Here is a 22122-nt window from a genome sequence, read left to right as displayed (position 1 = left end):
ACTTTTCCAGAACTGGAATAGTAAATAAGCCTCCAAGACTATTTTTGAGACAGATGCAATTCCTCCAATGTTATAGGACTGAAATTAAAACAATATAAGGCCCCATTAATTATTTGGGAAATACACATTTAACATAATATTACTAAGGGCATGATTTAAACGTTGATGGAGAGTGTAGAGTTGGGCAGACATTTGTGGTAGAAACTACCCCATTCTGCTACCTACACACACCTCCAACAGAGAAAGGGCAATAAGAAGTTTAGCCATGTGTTCATCTGCCCTATTTAGAGTGGGCAACACATGGTCAGTTTCAGTGTCCATCACTGCCAGGTAATATCTGGTGGCAAGTGGCAGTGAGACCTTCTAATTATCCACCCCTCCTCCATGAGAGAAAAATCCCTAAGCGAGGGCAGAATTGTGTTTTATTTTATTTTCAAAAACAAAATTCTGCTTTGCTATTGTGTTTTTGAAAATAAATTTTATTTTGAATGTTTAATGTATGGCTCCATCATGTTAATGGAACTATTGATCAAACTATCAAAGCATTTACAGAAACCACAGTGACGGTGATTCCTGTAAATGCAAGAGATGTCAGCTGGACCAGCAGACATAACTAAATTTGGCAGGTGGAGTACCCTTGCCATGGTGGGTGTAAAGTACTCTGCCATGGCAACAATACTAAGTCCATCTGCCGAAGAATAAATCAGGCCCTAAGTATGGAGTTCTAATAGTAAATAGGTCTCATGGATTATTTCAGTGACATTGGTATGCTCCCATTGTTTCTGGAACTATAGTGAGAGTCGTAATTTTTTCTTCTCAGTGTCAGTAAAATCTTTGCTTCTTTGATGGTGAAACCAAGGGCACAAAAAAGGCTCCTTTAGTTGTGGGAACTGTTTTGGTGCCAAATTGAGTTTGTTCTTTATTCTTCTTTAAATCAGATTAATAATTAGAGTTAGGGTTAGTTTTAAATTTAGTTTTAGGGTTAGGTCTAAGATTAGGACATGGGTTAGGTATAGGACTAAGATTGGTTTCAGGACTAGGGTTAGGTATAGGACTAAGATAAGGTTTAGAACTAAAGAATGATTTTTGCTGTTAGATCAATACTTTGGTTGTAGGTTCGTTATGAAGGATGTTTCTTCAGGATATTAGACAAGTAATACACATTTGGTAGCTTTCAGAAATGAATACACAGTGTAGGGCCTGAATACCAAAGCTTTTTTCAGTATTAAAAGAAGTACTCATATATTACTAATTTATGTATTTACAAATTCTATTCTTCAAGATCTAGGTGGAAATCTCAGCCTACACCTCTTTTATTTTAATCATAACTCCACCACCTCATCAACATGCAAAACTTAGCACACAATCAAATAATCACACACATGCCCACGCAGAAAATCAAGCCATGTCCAAAACAATATTTTCACCAAGTCAGTCAATGTGTTTGTCATTTGAAATTAGCAATTCATATTTTTATGTTTTTAAGGTACATTGTGTAGGTATTTTTTTATTTAACACACCATTTTGCAACTTTGTATGTTTCACGTGGGCGTCTCTGGATTCAGATATTAATGCTTCAATACCAATACTTGTTCTGAGATTATTTTGGGTGGCATTTATATTGAAATGGTTATCTGGATGGTTTTCAGGGTTAGCCTGATAAATACAAGTACAATTTTATGCAATGCACCTATTTTCCAATTCCACACCTTTGTTAAATTGTTTTATTTGTTTAACAATGTGTTAGGTTTATTGACATAACGTGGACTCTTTAGGTGTATTATATAATTTGTTCGGAAAAGTGATCATTTTCATTTTGAAAGTTTCTTTCTCTTTTTATCAATGGTGTTTTTTTATTATGGAGGCTGAGGATTTTATTAATAAGATTGTATTGATTGAGAGTGGTACTATTGTGAGTTTTCCATTTGGATTTCACTTTGCTTTGGTAGACTATAAACATTTGTGGGGCAATTTACAAAAGTAATATAACTTAATCATTATGTTTATATCCATTCAAAGGTTGCACCTCATCCTGCAATTCACAACCAAGGCAACTTGACATGACTTAGGGACTGTCTTATTTGAAACTTATGTTTAATTAACGTAAGTTAATTAATCTCATCCCTACTTCGGTAGTTGGGATAATCAAATAAACAGGCATGCAAGTCAATGATAGTGGATGAAAACAGGTGTAACTTATTTAATGTATAAGATACACAAATGACCCAATTAACTATTGAAAAATTGAAAGAGTTAACAACATGTAAGTATTTTTCTTTCACCTAAAAATCTGTTTCCATTTGCTCAGTGAAAATGGGGCTGATTGCAGTTGCTTCCCAATTTGCACCCAACACTTTCGTTATAAGTTTAAACTTTTAACTTAGGACTCGGTAAAGTGGCCAGATAGGCATTGAGAAACATTTGTGAGATTAAGAGCCTGAGGGGGTTAACCGAAAATAACTATCCACTCTCATCACATTACCATCACCCCTCCATGCACCTATACTGAATAGTTGCTGCATACATTTCAAGGGCTTCATCATGACAGCCCATTCTCCTTGCTATGCCTTAGTTGGACCTTTCTAAGCTATAACAAAGCAGGTTTAGCTGCATATCTCATGCATACATGCATCTGTTGAATATATAAGGTGTGGGTTCTGTGAATGCATGTACACTCATTTGCATTTTACATATACATGAATAACATATGCAACCACACATTATTGGCTCTAGTGTCAGGTGTTTTATTGTACGACGTTAGACCTGTGAACCTTAGTGTGGTCATCTCTTATACTTTTTGCCTACTTACCTCAATTTATGTTGCTGCAATTTGATTTGTTGGCATTAGGACTCTGTGCACTTTATAATTGCTAAAGGGTGCTAAAGAACTTGTGCTGTCTCTTATAAACATGGTTTGATTGGCTGACACCTGATTGGTTTATTTAATTTACTTATAAGTCTCTTGTAGTGTGATATACCAGATGCCCAGGGCCGATAAATTAAATGCTACCAGTGGGCCTGCAGCACTTATTGTTCCATCCATTTAAGTAGCACCTTAAAACATGTTAAAGGTCTGCCATTCCAGCCTGAATGCAGTTCTAAACTGCCAATTTGACTTAGCAATATAAACCCCTTGCCAAGCCTTAAACTTCCCTTTTTTCCATTTAGGTCACCCATAAGTTAGGCCCTAGGTAGCCCATAGGGCAGGATGCATTATAATTAAAAGGTTGGATATGTGCTTTTAAGTTTTACGGGCCTGATTCACAGAACTAATCTGAGACAAAATCCTAAACTTACTACTTTTGGTATTCACAGAAGACATTTAGTAGTAAAGTTAGGATTTTGTCTTAAATTTGACTTAAGACAAACTTAAGACAGACTTAAGAAAAACTTAAGACAGACTTAAGACAGACTTAAGACAAACTTAAGACAGACTTAAGACAGATTTAAGACAGACTTAAGACAAAATCCTAACTTTTCTACTACTAAATGCCTTCTGTGAATACCAAAAGTAGTAAGTTTAGGATTTTGTCTCAGATTAGTTCTGTGAATCGGGCCCTACATGTCCTGATGGTGAAAAACTCCTAAATTCATTTTTCACTACTATAAAGGCTATATGCCTCATAGGATAATGTTTTGCTGCCTTATTCCATTTCATAAGCGCTAAAGTTTGATCAGCACCAGGCAGCCATTTCATTCTTGGTATCAATATATACTGAACAATCATCTTTAATGATAAAGTGTGATTTTAATTACAATTTTAAAAATTTTACCTTTAGAAAGTTGGCCCTTAAATCTTTTGCACCTGCAGCCTGTCTTGGGAACACATGACTGGGTGTAACGTACAGACATTGTGAATTCCTCCCAGACAGTCACACAATAGCGGGATTAGGTGTGCCTGAATGGGCTATCTGCTGGCACGGTGAGGGACAGCTTAGCACATCCCCACTTGCAACTAAATAGGCCATGCTCTACCTTCCCACAAAGGACTTATCTCCTCCACATTGTTAATGCAGCCAGCTTGGAGCCAAGGCAGGGGAGTCAGGAAATTTCATGCACTCAAAGAGACTTTCTAGAAGCTTCTCAACACTTCCAGAGGAAGTGCACCAGGTATAAAAATAGGACCTCAGACCCACTCTTCAGTTCAATTTCTGGACCTGCAGAAGGGCTCTCAGAGGACTGCCTGCTGCTGTGCCCTGCTGTGCACTCTGCAAGACTGCTATACCTGGAAGGACTGCTTTGCTTCCTTGAGCCTACCTTGAACACTCAGAGGCTAGACCTGCTTTTTGTGTCCTGCATCTTCACCTAAAAGCAGGACTAACAGAGTTACTCCAAGGGCTAACTTGCTGGACTCCTATTTGGAGCCACAGTGACATAAAAGGCTCCCACCATCTTGAACCTGTACCTAGGCACAACCTGAGTGAGTCCTGAACCCCAAAGTTGTGTCCCCTTAGCCCTGGACCATTTATTGTGGTGCTAAAGGTGTTTGGGTAGCCAAAATCCCACATTGAGGCCTTAAGACATTTTAGGCTAATGACTGCTCTGAGGACAGAGGGGGACAGGGGTCAACCTGCTAGTCTATCTGCCCAAAGTGCATCGTTGGTTGGCCTGACTTCATAACTACTCATGCTATATTCTTCTTCGCAGCAGCAAATCTTCGTCAGTAGTCCTTCGCCAAAGGGGTATCCAAGTCCTCGCAACTGCCTTGGGATCCAGCTTCAAGCTGAAGATTTTAGCCTTCCAAAAAAGAAACTAGGTCTGAATGTAAAATCTTCACCACAGCTTTGACCAAGGCTCCTTGATGATGACACCCCTTCTTCTTACACCTCCTGCAGCCTTGCCCACCTCGATTTTACCTTCCCTAAACATTTTTCCACACTCCTGAAATCTTTTATCATCAAAAGCTAGTAGGTAATTGTTTTTTTTCCCACGGCCTTGTTGAGAAGTAGGTGACACCCCATCACCCACAATCCAAAATGTCTGAATTACACTCAATACAATAATTTAGGACATCTCTGCAGTTACTGTGAATATGAGTACAATAGAATCTACACTGAATTAAATGTTCTTTGAAGTACAGTCAATACAAACAAAGCACAACTCTCTCTATGAACAACAGAACTCAACAGGTAAGAGACTTAAAGAATGGTTAATAGACTCAACATGCTCAACAATCTACCAGTTTGGAGACCGGTGATATGACACCTTCAGTGAAGAATTAAGGGCTTTGAGAATTATTCTTGGATGACTAACAACAATTTTAAAAATATCTCTATGCAAGAAAAAAATATAACATTATTGCCTTTCTTTGGGTCCTCAACCTCCACTTGCTGAATATTCAGTTCTTGGAACCGCTTTAATTATAGAGAGCACTTAGGATCAATAACATAAACTAACCAACTCAGATAGACGCCACCTGTGATATGCCATATGTGCCATCAACATGTTTTCATCATCTTGTGGGGTGAAAAGAAACATGGTGGCCAGCTCGTGCTTGATGACCAATCTGTGCATAACTCTGCAGACTATCTCCATGGCTTCATGGTCAAGAGGAAAAAGGTCCTTGATCTGTGCTCCAGATTATGATTAAGTTCAATCTTCTAGAGCCTGCCACAATAATACTTGCAACTGATGGCAAGACCACTGAGATGAACCTGCCACAATAATACATACAATTGATGGCAAGATCATTGAGTTCTTTGAACATGTTGAGCAGAAGGAGTTTCTTGATCCTTTCATACATTGCCCATGGAAATTGTGAAACTATGGTTGGAGCAGAATGTCATCTTTAAAGGATATTGCCCTGCTTTGAGCTGCACAGCATGATGGACAACAACACTGAAGAATAGGATGACCCAGATAATTTCAGAGAAGAACACACTGTATTAGATGTCTAAAACCCTCCTGAGGGAAAGGGGACAAATCACAATCTGACCTGAAGCCCCAACCTAATGCCCGTGTTCTGCATGAACAATATTTGTTACCTGCTTCATTAAACTTTTTTCCATTGCTCCTTCATAGTACTGTCTGCAGCTTATGTTCTACACATGCACTTATTTTGATGTTTAACTGCAATACATCTCCCTCTGTCAAGTTGATGTTATGACTGTTGACATGTTTGCTGTTCTTGCTTTCTCTGTGTGTCAGGATGCCAGCAGATTTGCAGTTACTCTGCAAATCCCTTCTGATCGTGTAAGAAGTTATTTAGTCCTCACTTTCCACAGACTAAAGTATGCAAAAATTGATGGCTGTAATGATTGAGCTAATCTCAGCCCTTGGTAATTACTCAGGCCGCATTTACACCATCCCACCTCAGTTTGGACATAGCTATATGCCAATCAGTGTTGATTGGGCTCCAATAGGAACAGTCCATTCTGAACTGCCAAAACAGGTCCTCACTGAACCCAAACACAACCAACCCAGGACCAGTTTCACCTTTGTTACAGGCTCATCAACCCATAATAGCTTGATTCAAGTGGCACAGTGAGGATGGAACCCATGTCTGGACATACCCATCCCACTTAGGGCGATATACTAAAACATGCAAAAAATGATGGAAGGAATGCTTGATTTAATTTCACTTACTGGTAAATAATTAGGCTTCATCCTAGCCCATCGTTATTTTGCACACCATGCCAACTCAGTTTTGACCCAGCTGTATGCAAATTAGTCTTGACTCTGCTCTAATGGAAACAGTCCAGCCTGAATAGCCACGCCAAGTGATCCCTGAACCAGAACACTAGCAACCCAGGACCGGTTTTGCACCTTTTATGGACTCATCAGTGAAGTATCCAGTGACACGGAGTGCATGGGAACCACATCTGGACATACATGTCCCACCTATGAATACATACTAAAGTATACAAAAGACTGTTGCTAAGTATCCTTCTGCAATTTTCAATCACAAGACACTGAAGCCCTCGCCTTACTGTATTCATTTCTTTACCCTGCTCCTTTATCATTGGCTCACAGTGCCCACTGAGAATCCTCAGTTGGTGTGAGAGGAGCTTGACCACACTTCAAAGGTAACTGTCTAAGTCAACTAACTGCTATGGACTACCCTTTTGTTCTTGTCCATATCCCCTCATGTTCTCACTCTTCCAACACCCACAATCGATAGGATTTCACCTAACTTTTCATGAGTTAGTTAGTTTCACAGTGGTGTTGAGATTCCAACTAGCATTTTCCCTATCTCTTGAATGTTCCTTCCTGTCTCATAGGGTTTGAATATTTCACCTTTAGGTTAATAACAGTGTTGAGACATTAGAGATGTTGATTAGCTTGTAACAATTGATTATGAATTGTTCCATGAAATATATAAAGCAATAATAATTTAGCGATCTTATGGGAGTCTCACAAGAAGACCAGGAGAGGAATCAAACCCTAAGGAAAGATTTGATTGGTTCATCTGAATGTTTTTATTCAGAAAAATAATATTCTGTCCTTTTTGGTTTATTTTCTTATTGGATTTTGGTGAGAGCAGACATATTTGGCTGGCTCTCGATTCCTGTTTTCCTTCCAAAACAAAGATGCCTATCAGCTGCACTACCTCAGCCACCCAAGGAATTCTTGGTGTGGCAGTTCTTTGGACTGCAACCAAGTGAAAAGAAAGTTTCTGCAAAGGAAGTCATCTGTAAACTTTGCAAGAGGGAGATCAGAAGGGAGAGCAGAAATAAACAGTATACTATGAGTACCACAGGCATGTGGAGGCACCTCAATTCTGTGCATCTGCAAAGACTTGCTCAGGCAGAGTTGGCTCATGCTGCAGAGCTAGACAACACTTCATGGGCTTCCACATCATTTGTTCTGACAGGTTATGTCAGGTAGTAAGTATAGTACCAGACAATAGCTCCGCTTATTTGAAGAAAGCACTATTATCCTCAGGGAAAAGCAGGCCTGCCCCGGATAAACTTTTCCAAGATCACAAATGCCCCCCCCCCAGGCAGTAGTTGTCTTTATTAACAGTTTTTTCCAAATTGTTTTTGTTTCCAAGGAGATGGTGCTGGTATTTGTTCCCACCTCAAGCTGTATGTTTTCTCCTACACTGTGAAAAGAAAATATTTAAAATTGTTAACTGGTTGAAAATTGTGAACAAAATGGCTCTTTTCAGAGCTATCCTATAGTTTCATGATCTATAATGTTTGCACTATCTTAACCTTTGTTTCCTTCTCAAAATCTCTTGTCAGACTCTCACGGGAGTCAGAAAAGCTGACCTTAGTCAGCGGCTCTCGTGAAACTGCAGGTGCTTGTTAATGACTCTCACAATACTCTCATGGGATCGCAGTATAATTTGCAAATCACCCAATAGAAAAGCTCCTTCTGTTTAACAAGTAATTGTGCACCATACAAACAGCAGTTGGTCACAACCTAACCTACTTTTCTAACTGCCAAACATCTACCAATTACATTTATATTTCACCACCCCCATATTATATCACCTCATATAACTCTATCTTGCTTCTGGTGTTTACTCTACTAGGCATTCCTCTAGTGACTGAGGTTTCCGAACTGCACCATTGTCCACCCCGGGATTTTGATACACAGCTTCATCCACTGGACTAAAGAATATGCCATTAATTGTGGTTTCGACAAAAGTTGGGATTTCCAAACTTGGACATCTCTTGGCATCATTTCTTACTAATGTTTGAGACCATTTTGGATTGTGAGCAACCACACCTGATAATAGTGCACTGTGTAGGCAATGACCTAGGCACAATCACGGTGGTTGCACTTGAAATCCAAATGAAGGAGACTTTTTCACTATTGATGTCTCTCTTTCCTCACACTGCATTTTATATTCAAATATGTCAAAAGGAAAAATGGTCCAAAACTTTTGTCCTAAGTTTGACAAGTCTCAGAAGCATGTTAATAAAAAAGAATTCTGCATTTCTTTGTGACCTTGGCATGGGCCCTATATATGATAACAACATCTGGTTTATTATGCCAAGTATCTATAGGTGAGATGGAGTGCACTGCACTCCAGAAGGATCTTCCTTAATAAACTCAAGGAATACATCTAGTTCTATGTGTAACTGAACATTACACACTAAAAATGCAAAGGCTCTAGTTAGAGCCACCCTATTACAACATTATGTGATTCTTTCATGTTATAATCTCCTTGGTTTAGTTTTGGGATACGGACACACGCAAGACTCTTTTTCAAACACCTGCCGCCACCCATGTATTTGTCCAACTCTTGTAAGAGTCTTGTGATCTCAAATACTTAGCATATATCGCATGGATAACAGTCCTGTGTTCCTGAGTTTGCGTAGTAGAGTGTACAAACACTTAAGCCTCTATGTTGTGACCTCTTTCTTTTGGACAGATTTTCTCTATCCCTCCCTACTTTTTTACAATCCAGCAAGAGTCTTGTGATATTGTAAATGTTTTGTGGGGATAGAATTTGCACTCTCCTTGATTATAGTACTTATACTTTATAGTTTCCAGTACTCTGTTATGGGAAGAAACTGCCTCTCCACTCAGAGCTTTTCTAGAGTATAACAGGAGTGTATAGTAGGGTGTAAGGAGAGACTGGCCTCTCTGCTGACTCCTCTCCTCACGGTGACCATTATGCATTGTAGTGTGTGAGATGAGATGGTATCTCTTCTGTGACTTCTCTCTCAGACGATTGGTAACTTGTAGGGTGTGTGAAAAGACTAGCTCTCTGCTGAGACACCTCTCTTGGATGACAGGTGTGTGTAGTAGAGTGTGGGGAGGGATTGACCTCTCTGCTGAGATCTCTCTGTCAGATGACAAATATTCATAGTAGTAGTAGTATGTGGAGAGGGACTCGCCTCTATTTTGAAACCTCTCTGTCAGATGACAAGTGTGCATAATAAGGTGTGTGAATGGACTGGTCTCTCCGCTGAGACTCTGTCTCAGATGGAGGTGTATGTAATAGGGTGAGGGGAGAGACTAGCCTCTCTGCTCCGCCCTCTCAATGGGCTGACAGGTCTGCGTAGTAGAGTATGTGGAGGCACTGGCCTCTCCGCTGAGACCTCTCTGTTAGATGACAAATATGCATAGTAGAATGTGGAGAGGTACTAGCCTCTCCTTGGAGAGCTCACTGTCTGATGCCAACTTTCCATACAAGGGTGTGTGAAGGGACTGGGCTCTCTACTAAGACCTCTCTATGGGCTGACAGGTGTGCATAGTAGAGTATGTTAAGCGACTGGCCTCAATGGTTACAGCTCTCTCTGGGATGATGTGTGTACAGAGTAGAGTGTGTGGAGAGACTGGACTCTCCACTGATATCTCTGTCTCAGATTAGGGAGAGCATAGTAAAGTTTATGGAGGGACTGGCCACTCCGCTGAGACCCTTCTAAAGAATACCTGATATGTATAGTACAGTGTGGAGACTCAGTGGCTTCTACATTGACATTTGTGATCATACCTGTTCCACTCTGATGGGTATGCATAGTAAGGTGTGAAGAGGTACTGGCCTATCTTCTGACACCTATCTTGGATGATGGATACGTGCAACAGTGTGTGTGGAGGAACTAGCCCATATGCTGAGACATCTCTCTTGGGTGATGAGTATGCATAGGAGGGTATGAGGGGGTTTACTTGTCTGCTCATACATCTCCCCAGGGTGGCAGATGTACAACTAGGGTGTGGGGAGGAAATGACCTTTTTTCTGAGAAGTCTGTCTTGGATGACCAGCATAGAGACTAGGGTTGGAGAGACACTGCGTTCTCAGCTCAGACCACTCCTCAGAGTAACACATGTGCTTAAATGTAGCTGAAGACTGCTGTCTCTTTCAGTTCCAAATTAAGGGCCTCATTTAGATATCGGCAGACGGGTTACTCCATCACAACGGTGACGGATATCCCATCCACCGAAATATAAATCCCATTCTATCCTATGGGATTTGTATTTCGGTGGATGGAATATCCGTCACCGTTGTGACAGAGTAACCTGTCCGCCAAGATCTAAATCAGGCCCTAAGGAACACATGTATCAAATGTACCTTTAGCATTCCCTTAATAGCAAATTTTAAGTAATCGCTATTTAGGGAATGCAAAATGGTATGAAAGAAAATAGCGATTCCGTAATAGCGATTCCCACAAGTCAAAACGCAATTAGGGAATCGTTGTTAGGAAATGCTACTCCATTCTTTCCTATAGGAAAGAATGATTTTGCATTTCCTAATTGTGATTCCCTAACTGCTAATCTCAAATTGGGAAATGCAAAATCAAGGGTGCCTGGGGGCCTAGGCCCCCTCTGAATCACCCCCAAAAAACTGTGCACATGTAAAGTGCACACATGCCCTAGGGGCATGTGGGTGCTGCATGGAACTTTGAAAATGCATTTTTTGAGCCTTTTCAAAAATTGCACATGGTTACCATCAACAAACAAGCCACTGGCACAAATGTCAGAGGAACCCAGAGTGAATTAACAATGAATGTGGAGAGCAAGAAAATACATAAGGTATAAGGTCACAAAGTGATGTCTTCAAAGAAAAAGAAGTGTAATCGTAATGGAGTTTCCTTTTCACATGAAGGTAAATGTCCAGCAATTGTAATGATATAAAGGCTTTGGAAAAGAGAACCAGTTAGTAACAGTTTACAAGGTGAGAGAAAATGTGTGCGCGTCAAGTTGTGAAGCCTGAATGGCTGCCAAATAGTTCCAGAAGCATTCCAGTCACTCCCACCGAAGTAAACAGCAACATAAGTTGAGGCAAGTAGAACCTGTATGAGGTTGATTATTATCTAATCCCTCGTTAAGAGGTTCTTCGACGTCACTGTCGAGCGACAGTGAAGAAGATGGGTGTGTTCTTTTGATGCTGACTACTGAAAAATATGCACATGAAGGTTTGGATAATGAAAGGATCAACAAGTAAAATCACAAAATCATTTGGACATTGTTCTAAAATAAAATTGAAGGTGAATGGTTGCTAAATACCATTTATCATCGACAGTGGTGTGTTAATAAATTTCATGCCAGCCAAAAAGTACAATTTCCTGTCTCTGATGCCCCGTCTCATACCGGCAAAAACCAAGGTGTACACGTGGGCAGCCTCAACTCCATTATAAAGTCAAGGTTTATTCATGACCAACATGAAATACAAAAAGACGTAGACGCAAGCCACAATCCATGTCCTTCTGAGTACTTCTTCGAGTGCATGATTGATCAGCTTCAGCACTGCTGCTGACAGGGGACTAATTTCTGTGAATACAAGGTCAAATCTCAAAAAGAACAGAATATGGACAGAATGTTGAATTAATCAAACATTCACCCCAGTCACAGAGATGAGTTTTTTTACACACCACACCATTCCAGTTTAGACCGAGTCATATATAAATCAGTCTTGACCCTGTTCCCCATGGGAACAGTCCAGCCTGAACTGCCAGGCCAGGTCCTCCCTGAACCAGACAGAAACAAGCAGTCTGAGACCGGTTTCAGGGTAACAACCCTCATTATCCAGGCTAACTTGAATCTGGTGGTATAGCGCGCACACGGCCCATGTCTGGGCATACACTTCCATCTTAAGGCGACAAATGCAAAAAGAACAGGTGATGGACGGAATGCTGAATTAATCAAACATTTACCCCCAGTCACAGATCCGGGTTAAATCCATCATTTGTTTGCATGCCACACCGTTTCAGTTGGGACCCAGCCATATGCAAATGATCCTAGACCCTGTTCCCCATGGGAACAGTCCTGCCCGAACTGCCAGGCCAGGTCCTCCCTAAACCAGAAACAAGCATCCTGGGACCAGTTTTGGGGTAACACCCCGCATCAGCCAGTCTAGCTGGAATCTGGTGGCGTAGCGAGCACGGAACCCATGTCTGGGCATATCCTTCCAACTTAGGGAGACAAATGCAAAAAGAACAGATTATGGGGGAATGGTGAATTGATCAAACGTTCACCCCAATCACGGATCTGAGTTAAATCCATTGTTTTTTTTTGCATTCCACGCCATTCTAGTTTAGACCCAGCCATATGCAAATCAGTCTTGACACTTGATCATTTTTAACTGCCAGGCCAGGTCCTTCCTAGGCCAGAAACAAGCATCCTGGGACCAGTTTCGGGGTAACACCCTCATCAATCAGGCTTGCTTGAATCTGGTGGCATAGTGAATACGGGACCCACGTCTGGGTATAACCTTCCCACTAAGGGTTTCAAATGCAAAAAGAACAGAAGATGGACCGAATGCTGAATTGATCAAATATTCACCCCCAGTCTCAGATCTGGGTTAAATCCATCGTTTTTTGCACACCTGGCCTTTCTAGTTTAGACCCAGTCATATGCAAATCAGTCTTGACCCTGATCCCCATGGGAACAGTACAGCCTGAGCTATCAGGCCAGGTCCTCTCTGGATCAGAAACAAGCATCCTGGGACCGGTTTCAGGGTAACAGATTGAGTTTCGGAGTGTCCTCAACTGCCTAACTTGTCTAAGATGTCATTTGTTGCATTATACAGCCTGTCACCTATGCTTCAATGAAATTGTTGATATACTAGTATTTGGGGCCACACGAAAAGAACATGATAGAGCCCTTACCCATGTATGCCATCTGCTTGCTCATGCAGGTCTTACTCTGAATGCTGAGATGTGTGAATCTCACAAAACAAAATTAAGATTATTTGGGTACATATTCTCTGATGGGGTAATTAACTCCTGTTAGATTTGGGGGTCTCTAGTTAGCAATGGTTTGCACCTTTGCCCAAATAGGGACCCTTGCGTCTAGTCAGGGTAAGGGGCTACACTCCTAAAATAACCCCTGCTCACCGCCTTGGTAGCTTGGCACAAGAAGGCAGGCTTATCTCAGAGGCAGTGTGTAAAGCAATTGTGAACACATACAGTAATACAGTGAAAACACTACAGATGGACACCACACAGGTTTAGAGAAAAATAAGTATTCTTTACTAGACTTAACACAAGACCAACGACAAAAATCCACAATACTGTAATCAAAAATAGACTTTGAAATGGTAGGAAATAGCTCAGTTCACTTCAGATTGTAAATGCGACACTTTACTCTCAAAGTAATGCAGAACAAACAAAAGGGTCTCAGGCAAGGTGATGCATCGGTTCCTTACACTCAGGGGAGTGGATGTGTCGGTTCCTCACTGCTGCGCAGGGGAGTTGATGCTCGCTTCCTTACTGCGCTGAGAGGTGAGGTGATGTGTCGGTTTCTTACTGCAATCCATTGCGATGACGCTCCGGTGCGATGCGATAAAATGGCGTCTTGGTTACGATGCGACAACGTAGATGCGATGTGTGCAGACCCGAAGGCCGTGCAGCGACTCAGTGATCTTCTGAGCCGCGATAGGCCCTGCGACGCGATTCTCTGGTGATGCGACCTCTACAGCGGCAGCACGCTTCTCCGGTGATGCGACGCGCTGCGGCGATGCGATGGTGACAGCAGCAGTGGCAGCACGCTTCCTTAGCGATGCAATGGCAAGTGATGCGGCGGAAACACGCTGCTCGTCATTGAGTCGAACGTCCAGCTCCCAGCAACACGCAGTCTCTCAGAAGGCCCAGCACCACAGCAGGCACTTCAATTCCAAGCAAGGGAATTCAAGGGGGAGCTGGGGGTGAAGTCATGTATCCGTGAGACTTCAGGCAGGAGGCAAGCTCAAAGCTCAAGCCCTTGGAGATTCTTCTTCAAGATGATGAAAGCACACTCAGTCCTCTTCTCCTTTCTTTGCCAATGAAGTAACTACTGCAGGCCAACCCTCAAACACACAGCACAGGGGTACTCTCCTCCTTCAGCTTCCTGGTTCTTCTCCTCAGCAAAAGTTTGTCTTGATTCCCAGAAGTGATCTAAAGGTCTGGGTCCCCCTTTTTATACACCAACATCTTTGTCTCTGAAGGCAGAGAGTGTCTGTACCTAGTCCAAACCAGTTCTGGGTGTATTCTGCCAGGCACAACTTCTTCCTTTGTCAGTGTGGGCCAGGGTGATCAAACACACCACAGGAGGTGGAGCCAGCATTGTGGAAGGCAGGCACAGCCCTATTCAGGCCCAGGTGCTACTCCTCCCACCACTCCTTATGCAGATAGGTCTATTCAGCCTTGTGCTGACTCACCCTGTCTCCTGCAGCTACCCACGGCCCCTGTCACTCACAAACCAGACATGGAATACACAACCTAACAGAGGCAGGCTTGGATGGTTAGGCAAGAAAATACCTACTTTCTAAAAGTGGTATTTTCAAACCTAGAATGTTAAAACCAACTTCACTAAAAGATGTATTTTATCATTCTCAGTTCGGGCATACTAAATTCGTTTTGCCACCATGTTTCCTGGGTCAGTTATGATTATAAGGTGTTATAATCAAACTGCCCATTCTGGCCTATGGGGACAGGTAGCCTTGCAATTGTGAAAAACAAATATGGCTGTATTTCACTATGAGGACATACCACACACATCAGGGCATATCCTACCTTTTACATACAATGGACCCTTCCCTTGGGACCACCTCAGTGGTGGCTAACATGTAGAAAAGGGAAAGTTTAGGGACTGGTAAGTGGGTGCACTTACCAAGTCAACATGGCAGCACTAGGCTGCACGCAAGCTCTGCAATGGCAGGCCTGAGCCATAGGTTACAAGCTGCTCCGGCGGGTGGCACAATCAGTGCTGCAAGCCCACCAGCAGCATTTGATTTACAAGCCCTGGGCACACACGGTGCTCTGTACTAGGGTCTGACAAGTAAACCAAATATGCCAATTATGGAGACACTAATCCATTGCAACAATTTAACATAGGGAGCACATGCACTGTGGCACTGAATAGCAGTGGCACAGTGCACAAAGCATCTAAACCAGCAAAACATATAGCAAAAACACAGGCGGCAACAGCAAAAAATGGAAGGGAGACCCACGCCAATGGTGCCAGGTCTAACAACTCCAGATCCAGCCAAAGTTCAGGCTTTGTCATCCACAAATCCTCCACAAGATGTAACCATGTTGCGTTCATTCTTGGAATGGCCAGATACTGATCCGGGTACATCAATGACTTTGCCACTGTGAGAGCTCCCTTGAGAGACTTAACAACACCGATTGTTTCAAGACAATCAAACATGCAATTGAAAATCCCACTGAAATGGACTACTTTGACCCAAAATTGCAGACAGAGATAGTTTTTGTAGGTCAGCCCTGTGGGTTTGGGCGTGATTCATGTCCAACATAGGGGATATGCAAATGCAGATGGAACAAGCTTACTCCAAACCTAAAAAAAGAAAGCCAAGCTGTTGTGTGGGCTTGTGAACACTTTCATGTGTTTCAGTATGGAAATTATTTTGTGCTTGTTACTTATCACCAAGCCCTACTCACTATTTTTGGCACTCAAAGGGCCAAGATACCCCTCGCATTGAGAGATGGGGATTACAACTGCAAAAGTATGACTACTCTATTAGAAAAAGATCAAAAACCTGCTGACCACTTTTCTTGAGTTACCCTGCAGTATCAAGGTACCTCCTCTAAAGGACTATGTTAACTTCATAATGAGATCCAGTAGCCTAGCAGCCATATCTGTGGAGCTAAGCAAGCCCTTCGAGACCATGTTTAATATCCTCATCTCAATGATGATTTGAAAGAGAGCACCAGTCTTATCATTTATGTAATTGTCTAACTCTAAAATCAACCCAGCATCCTTTAATATGTCAGTACTTCGAAACATGTCTGGGAGAAACTTGCAGTTGACTTCTTTGGACCCTTTGACAAGGGCTATTATCTCATGGCAATTATGGATGAGTACTCCTGGTTTTCTCTGGTTGAAGAACTTTTGGCAATCACTCATAATCTAGTCATTGAAAGACTAGAAGGCATATTTGCAACCTGGGGTGTTCGGTCAGTTCTAAAATCTGACAATAGCCCACCGGTCAATGGTCGGGAATTCAAAGACTTTCTTACTCATCTAAATATCATGTATTAGAAAAGCACACTTCTCTGGCCACAGGCTAATGGCATTATTGAACGCTTCATGAGCACTCTAAAGAAGGCCACACAGTGCACTGCGCTAGAAGGAACTAAGCTCAAGTCAGTTCATACTAATCTACTCCCCCACCCTGATGTTCGGGAGAGCCATGGATACCAAGTTGCCCCAGTGGACCACTGAAAGAAGAATTGATGACGAGAAATGTTGAATCATCGATTCATCTCACAAGTCCTGCATGAAGACTTATACAGACAAGCATCTATATGCTCAGGACACTACTTTTCAAAAAGGAGATCATGTCCTTATGAGACAGAGGCAATAATGAAAATCTGATGCTCCATTTGATGCTGATCCATTGTAAGTTGTGACTAGTAAGGGACATATTGTGACTACTAACCATGCTAGAAAGTCCATTACGACAGATTTCTCACATTTCAGGCACCTGCCTCGGAGTCTGTCGGTTCCAGAAATTAGAAATGAGACTCTGTCATCAGAGAGCCAGGAGAGTCCAAGGACTGCAACTGAGTCTAGATCGCCAGGGCCTGCTGTGGTTAATTCTCCTTTGTCTCCTCAGACTCACGCAACAATATCTGGAAGAGTGGTTTGAGCGCCTTGACAACTCATTGAGGAACTATAAGGTATATATGTTTCGTTCACACTTTGATTTAACGAAGGGGGAGATTTAGTATCTTGTTTATTATAGAGTGTAGGAACTCTCTGGTGCCTAACGGACTCTGTAGTCTAGTGCCATAAGTGATTGTGTGCGGTTAATAAAATTCATAATTCAGTACTAGTGAATAAACGGTTACGTTCTAGAGAATAAAACGTGCAACATCGAGCTCTGTGTGTGTTGTGATTCAGTTACATGCTATTGGTCTGGGGAGGATGCTACAGTTTTCATGGTTGATGTGCTTTATGCCATGATGTCCGTGTGACTTCGCTGGAGATCATAAGGGCATGATTACAGCATATTTCCACATAAATACATCTGAATGAGGTTGTGATTTATTGATTGAAGGCTTATATTTTGGCCTGGATGTTTGACAGTAAAAGTATTTTTGTGCCAAAGAGCGCATGTAAACACCTGAAAACAAGTTCAAAGTGCTTATTTTTAGAATAGCAATTTCAAATGAGATTGTTGTCTAAACACCTTACAAAACAATACATGATGGAATTGATAGTGTTTCTCTCAGTCATTGGTGGGTCTGGCAACAGGTAGGTCCTTGGAGTCAAATTTAAAAAAATGTTCAAATGCCTGCAAATATCTTGTTCTATGATATACATTGTCCCACACTGATCTTGATAATGAATAACAATCATAATATATGCAGTGTTTGTGTAAATATTCTGCATTAGGCACATATTGGGCGTTTAAAATGACAATTTCAAATTTCTGTTTTAAGTTTTGTTGCAGTCTAAGAATCAGGAAGATATGAAGAATGAAAATACAACCAGTATCACTCAGTTCATTCTGGTAGGGTTTACTGTCAACAGAGAATGGCAAATATGTATCTTCGCGGTCATGTGTATTATCTATATGATAACAATCCTAACAAATATCCTGGTCATTGCTGTCATTAAACACGCACCCTCCCTGCATAAACCTATGTATTTATTCATTGGAACATTCTCTTTCTTGGAAATCTGGTACCCGACAACCACTGTCCCCAAGTTTCTTACAAACCTGCTGACAAGGAACAAGTCAATATCTTTTACTGGATGCATAGCTCAAAATTATTTCCATTTCTCTATGGGAGCTACTGAAAATTTTCTCCTTGTTGCGATGGCCTTTGACCGCTATGTGGCTATCTGCAATCCACTGCATTACTCAACTATTATGAACCATAGGCGGTGTGCTCTGCTTGCTCTGGGCTGCTGGGTAGGTGGCTTCTTATTTCCTGTGGTGATACTCACTCAGATCTCCAAACTACACTTTTGTGGTCCCAATGTGATCAACCATTACTACTGTGATGTTGCTCCACTGGTGGCATTGTCCTGTTCTGAAAGCTACTATGTTGAATTGACTTTCTTTATTTTGGCTTCAATTGTAATATTAGGCAGCTTACCGGTTGTTATTATATCCTATGCATGTATCATGTTGACTATCATGCAAATGTCCTGCAATAACGGAAGGAGTAAGGCCTTCTCCACCTGTGCTTCTCATCTCACTGTGATAACAATATTCTACGGGACCACAATTTTCATGTTTGTGAAGCCTACAGGGAGAGGTTCTCTCAATATCAACAAAGTAGTATCTGTCTTCCCATCCATGGTAACACCACTGTTGAATCCTATCATTTACACTCTAAGAAACAAAGAGATAATTTACACCCTGAGAAGAGGCGCACATAACTTGTTTGAGTAATGTGTGGAGAATTGAAGAAATCAAAATATTTCAATCATTAGCTCGAATTTACAGAAAAAAGCTGATGGGTATTAATAAATGAAGCTAACATATTCAAGAGCCTGCCTGAATAATTGTCTTTAGAGCTATTAAATATCAAAAACCATGTTGACTTGATATGTCAGAATCTGTGTAAATGTAAAGAAATATACTATTGTTTTCGACTGTGCATTGTTATGCTTGGTCAGTTGCATTGGGATGTTTGGCCTATAAGTATGAAAAAAACATATTTTTTCAAAATTGCTCTTTATTGATTTTCAAGTTTTTATATACATAATTAAAACTCCATTGTTGATAAAAACATTATTGATTTATAATTGACTTGGTTAAGTGTTCGGCACAGGTTAGGGTTCGCTTTAACTTAAACTCAAATTAACTGTCGCCTAAAATGTATACTGCTCTTCTCCATGCTCAAAATCACAACACACCAAAAGTTACTTCTGGCAAAATCATTCACCTTCATCAGTACAACCCTCCACCACAAATTCCTTAAAAGCCTCCCCCTTACCCAGAGATTCCATGCCTCATGAAGTCTCATAAAAAGATCTTCTCTGAGGCACTGAGATAGAAACATGTAGAGGCACTTACTGCCCTGTGTTTTCCAGTAGTGCTGTCTACAATCCAGGTGGTAGGATTTTAGAAGTTATTGTAGGTGCTCTAGACAGGGCAATTTTGGAAAAAACAAATGTACAAACACCATCTGTGCCTGAGCTCCATTGTGGACAGGATCATGATACGGCACAGTTTTCTTTATCTCTCACCATTGCTGTCAGCACATATTGAATAATTTTTCTTCCATGGATTAATTTTTAAACTGAATTAGTTTCATTCACCTAGCAGCATGTTTCATAGCCTTAGTATACAAATACTATTTTAAGTGTCAACTGAAATCTATTTTAAAGATCAAAAAAGCCACTCTCGGGTCAGATTGCACACATTAGGACAAAAACGTGTACTATGGTGATCATATTTTTGAAAAATGGTCAGAGAAAAGTGAGTCCTGACACATTCGTTAAAAGAGTACATTAAGAAGAAAGTCCACAGTGCATTCTGTTTTTATTGCCCATTCAGTGTGACGTGTACAGCATGGCCAGAGGATTCAAAATGGAACAACTCTGAGATTCCACTGTGCCATTACTTATGGTCCATTATGTAAACAGAAGCCAAGCCATATCCATAACCAAATCCATTGAAGATCATCAACTCGTCCCCAGGGACCTACGAAACATTTGCTACAAAATGTACCAGGATTAACAAATAATCTTCCCGAACAACCAACAAACAACAATATGGGGGTACATAAACTTGAGCGTAAACAACCATTGGCAGAGCAGTGTACCATAAAACATGATAATCAAAGATCATTTTCAACCTAATCAGTTTAAAATAATATGGAAATTAGGGGCTCATTACGAGTCCATCTGCCATCGTCCCGGAGATTGGGACCGGCCGCATATAAGGTAGCAGTCCCGCAAATCACATTACGATACAACCACCACCATGGCGGCTGCAAATGGCACGTTTAACATTGTGGCGGGTGCTGCTGGCTGCAGCACCCGTCGCAATGTTAAAAATTCACTTTTTGCATTTCCCTTGGTGCAGGGAAATGTAGGGTGCACCATAGGTGCCCCCAGTGCACAAACAACCCTCCCCTGCACAAGGGAGGCCCGCAATGGGCCCCCAAAGTACATCCCTGCCAGCCTTTCCATGGCAGTTGAACCGCCATGGAAAGGCTGGTGGGGATGCAGCATCCTTATCTGGCAGACGGTGCCTGCTAGGCACCGCTAACATTCTGTGGATGCAGGGCGGTCCGACAGGCAGTCATAATGATTGCTGCTGTCGGACAGGCTTTCGATCCACAATGCACACTGCCCACCATTACAATGTGGCGGGCAGAAACTGACCATACGATGGCGGTGAACCAGCCACTGACAGCCTGCCGGTGGCATCGTAATCAGGCCCGTAATGAGGGGGATGACAGTGGGGTCATAACACATGACTCTGTGGTGCAAATGGTCCCACACCCTTCAGGTAGCTACAGTTCAGCTCAAAACCTTTAAATATCTTTGCGATAATGGACTCTAAGAGGCCAGTAATCATATTCTGCAGGAGTGCCTCATCATTATGTACAATGCCACTGAATGACAGTGAACTAGGCTTGTAATAATAACAAAGGGAGACTGAGGATTAGAGAGCTAGTCCTTATCCCCTAGGTCATATGCTAAATCAATGAGAACTAGTCTGTCAAGACGTGATGAGAAACTCAAAGCCGTGTGTTGTTAACGAAAAAAGAAAGCAAGGTATTCTTTCTTTTTTATGAAGCCCTCACCCACCAACCTAGTTGGTGGCATGCTTCATCATCGGGCCCACCTGGTGACACCAAGTGTGTCCCTGGTGTGCTACAACGCCTGTATTACAGTGGACCGGGTATATTTACTGAGTGTGCAGTGAAGGTGACGTGAAAGTGAAATTTAAAAACTGTCCAGTGGTCCCATTACCCGAAGGGTTTTAGCTTTAATATTTGGGCCTCTGGCAACAGTAAAAACAAGGCAATAGATGTAGGTGGAGTGGTATTTAGGAGACTCCTGCATCCAGTGGGTGGTCTACATGTTTCAGCCAGGGCTTTACTATAAAGTGGCTTTCCTCAGGACCTAGAAATGTGAAAAGTGCGATCTATACACTCTATTGTGTATGGATCGGAATATGTGTGGCACGCGCTAAGGAGCCCTATATGTGAGAAGGCAGTTCCTTCTCAAAGCATTCCTGTACATACAAACATAAAATGGCAAACAAACACACAGATTGCTCGTTTTAGGCATGGTAGCATGATCACATCA

At 41.7% G+C, this 22122-nt stretch overlaps 1 protein-coding gene across 1 annotated transcript; it reads left to right on the top strand.

The window, feature by feature from the left end:
- The first annotated feature begins 18313 nt into the window (after positions 1-18313).
- On the top strand, positions 18314-19246 carry LOC146823278 (olfactory receptor 6F1-like). The gene has a single exon (XM_085606396.1). The coding sequence runs from the start codon at positions 18314-18316 to the stop codon at positions 19244-19246; it is 933 nt and encodes a 310-aa protein (XP_085462522.1).
- The last annotated feature ends 2876 nt before the right edge of the window (positions 19247-22122 follow it).

This window comes from Triturus cristatus, chromosome 5_2 (assembly GCF_964204655.1).
Source record: "Triturus cristatus chromosome 5_2, aTriCri1.1, whole genome shotgun sequence".
Classification (NCBI taxonomy): Eukaryota; Metazoa; Chordata; class Amphibia; order Caudata; family Salamandridae; genus Triturus; species Triturus cristatus.
The sequence above is the reverse complement of the archived record's forward strand: the minus strand, read 5'-3'. Positions and strand labels throughout refer to the sequence as shown.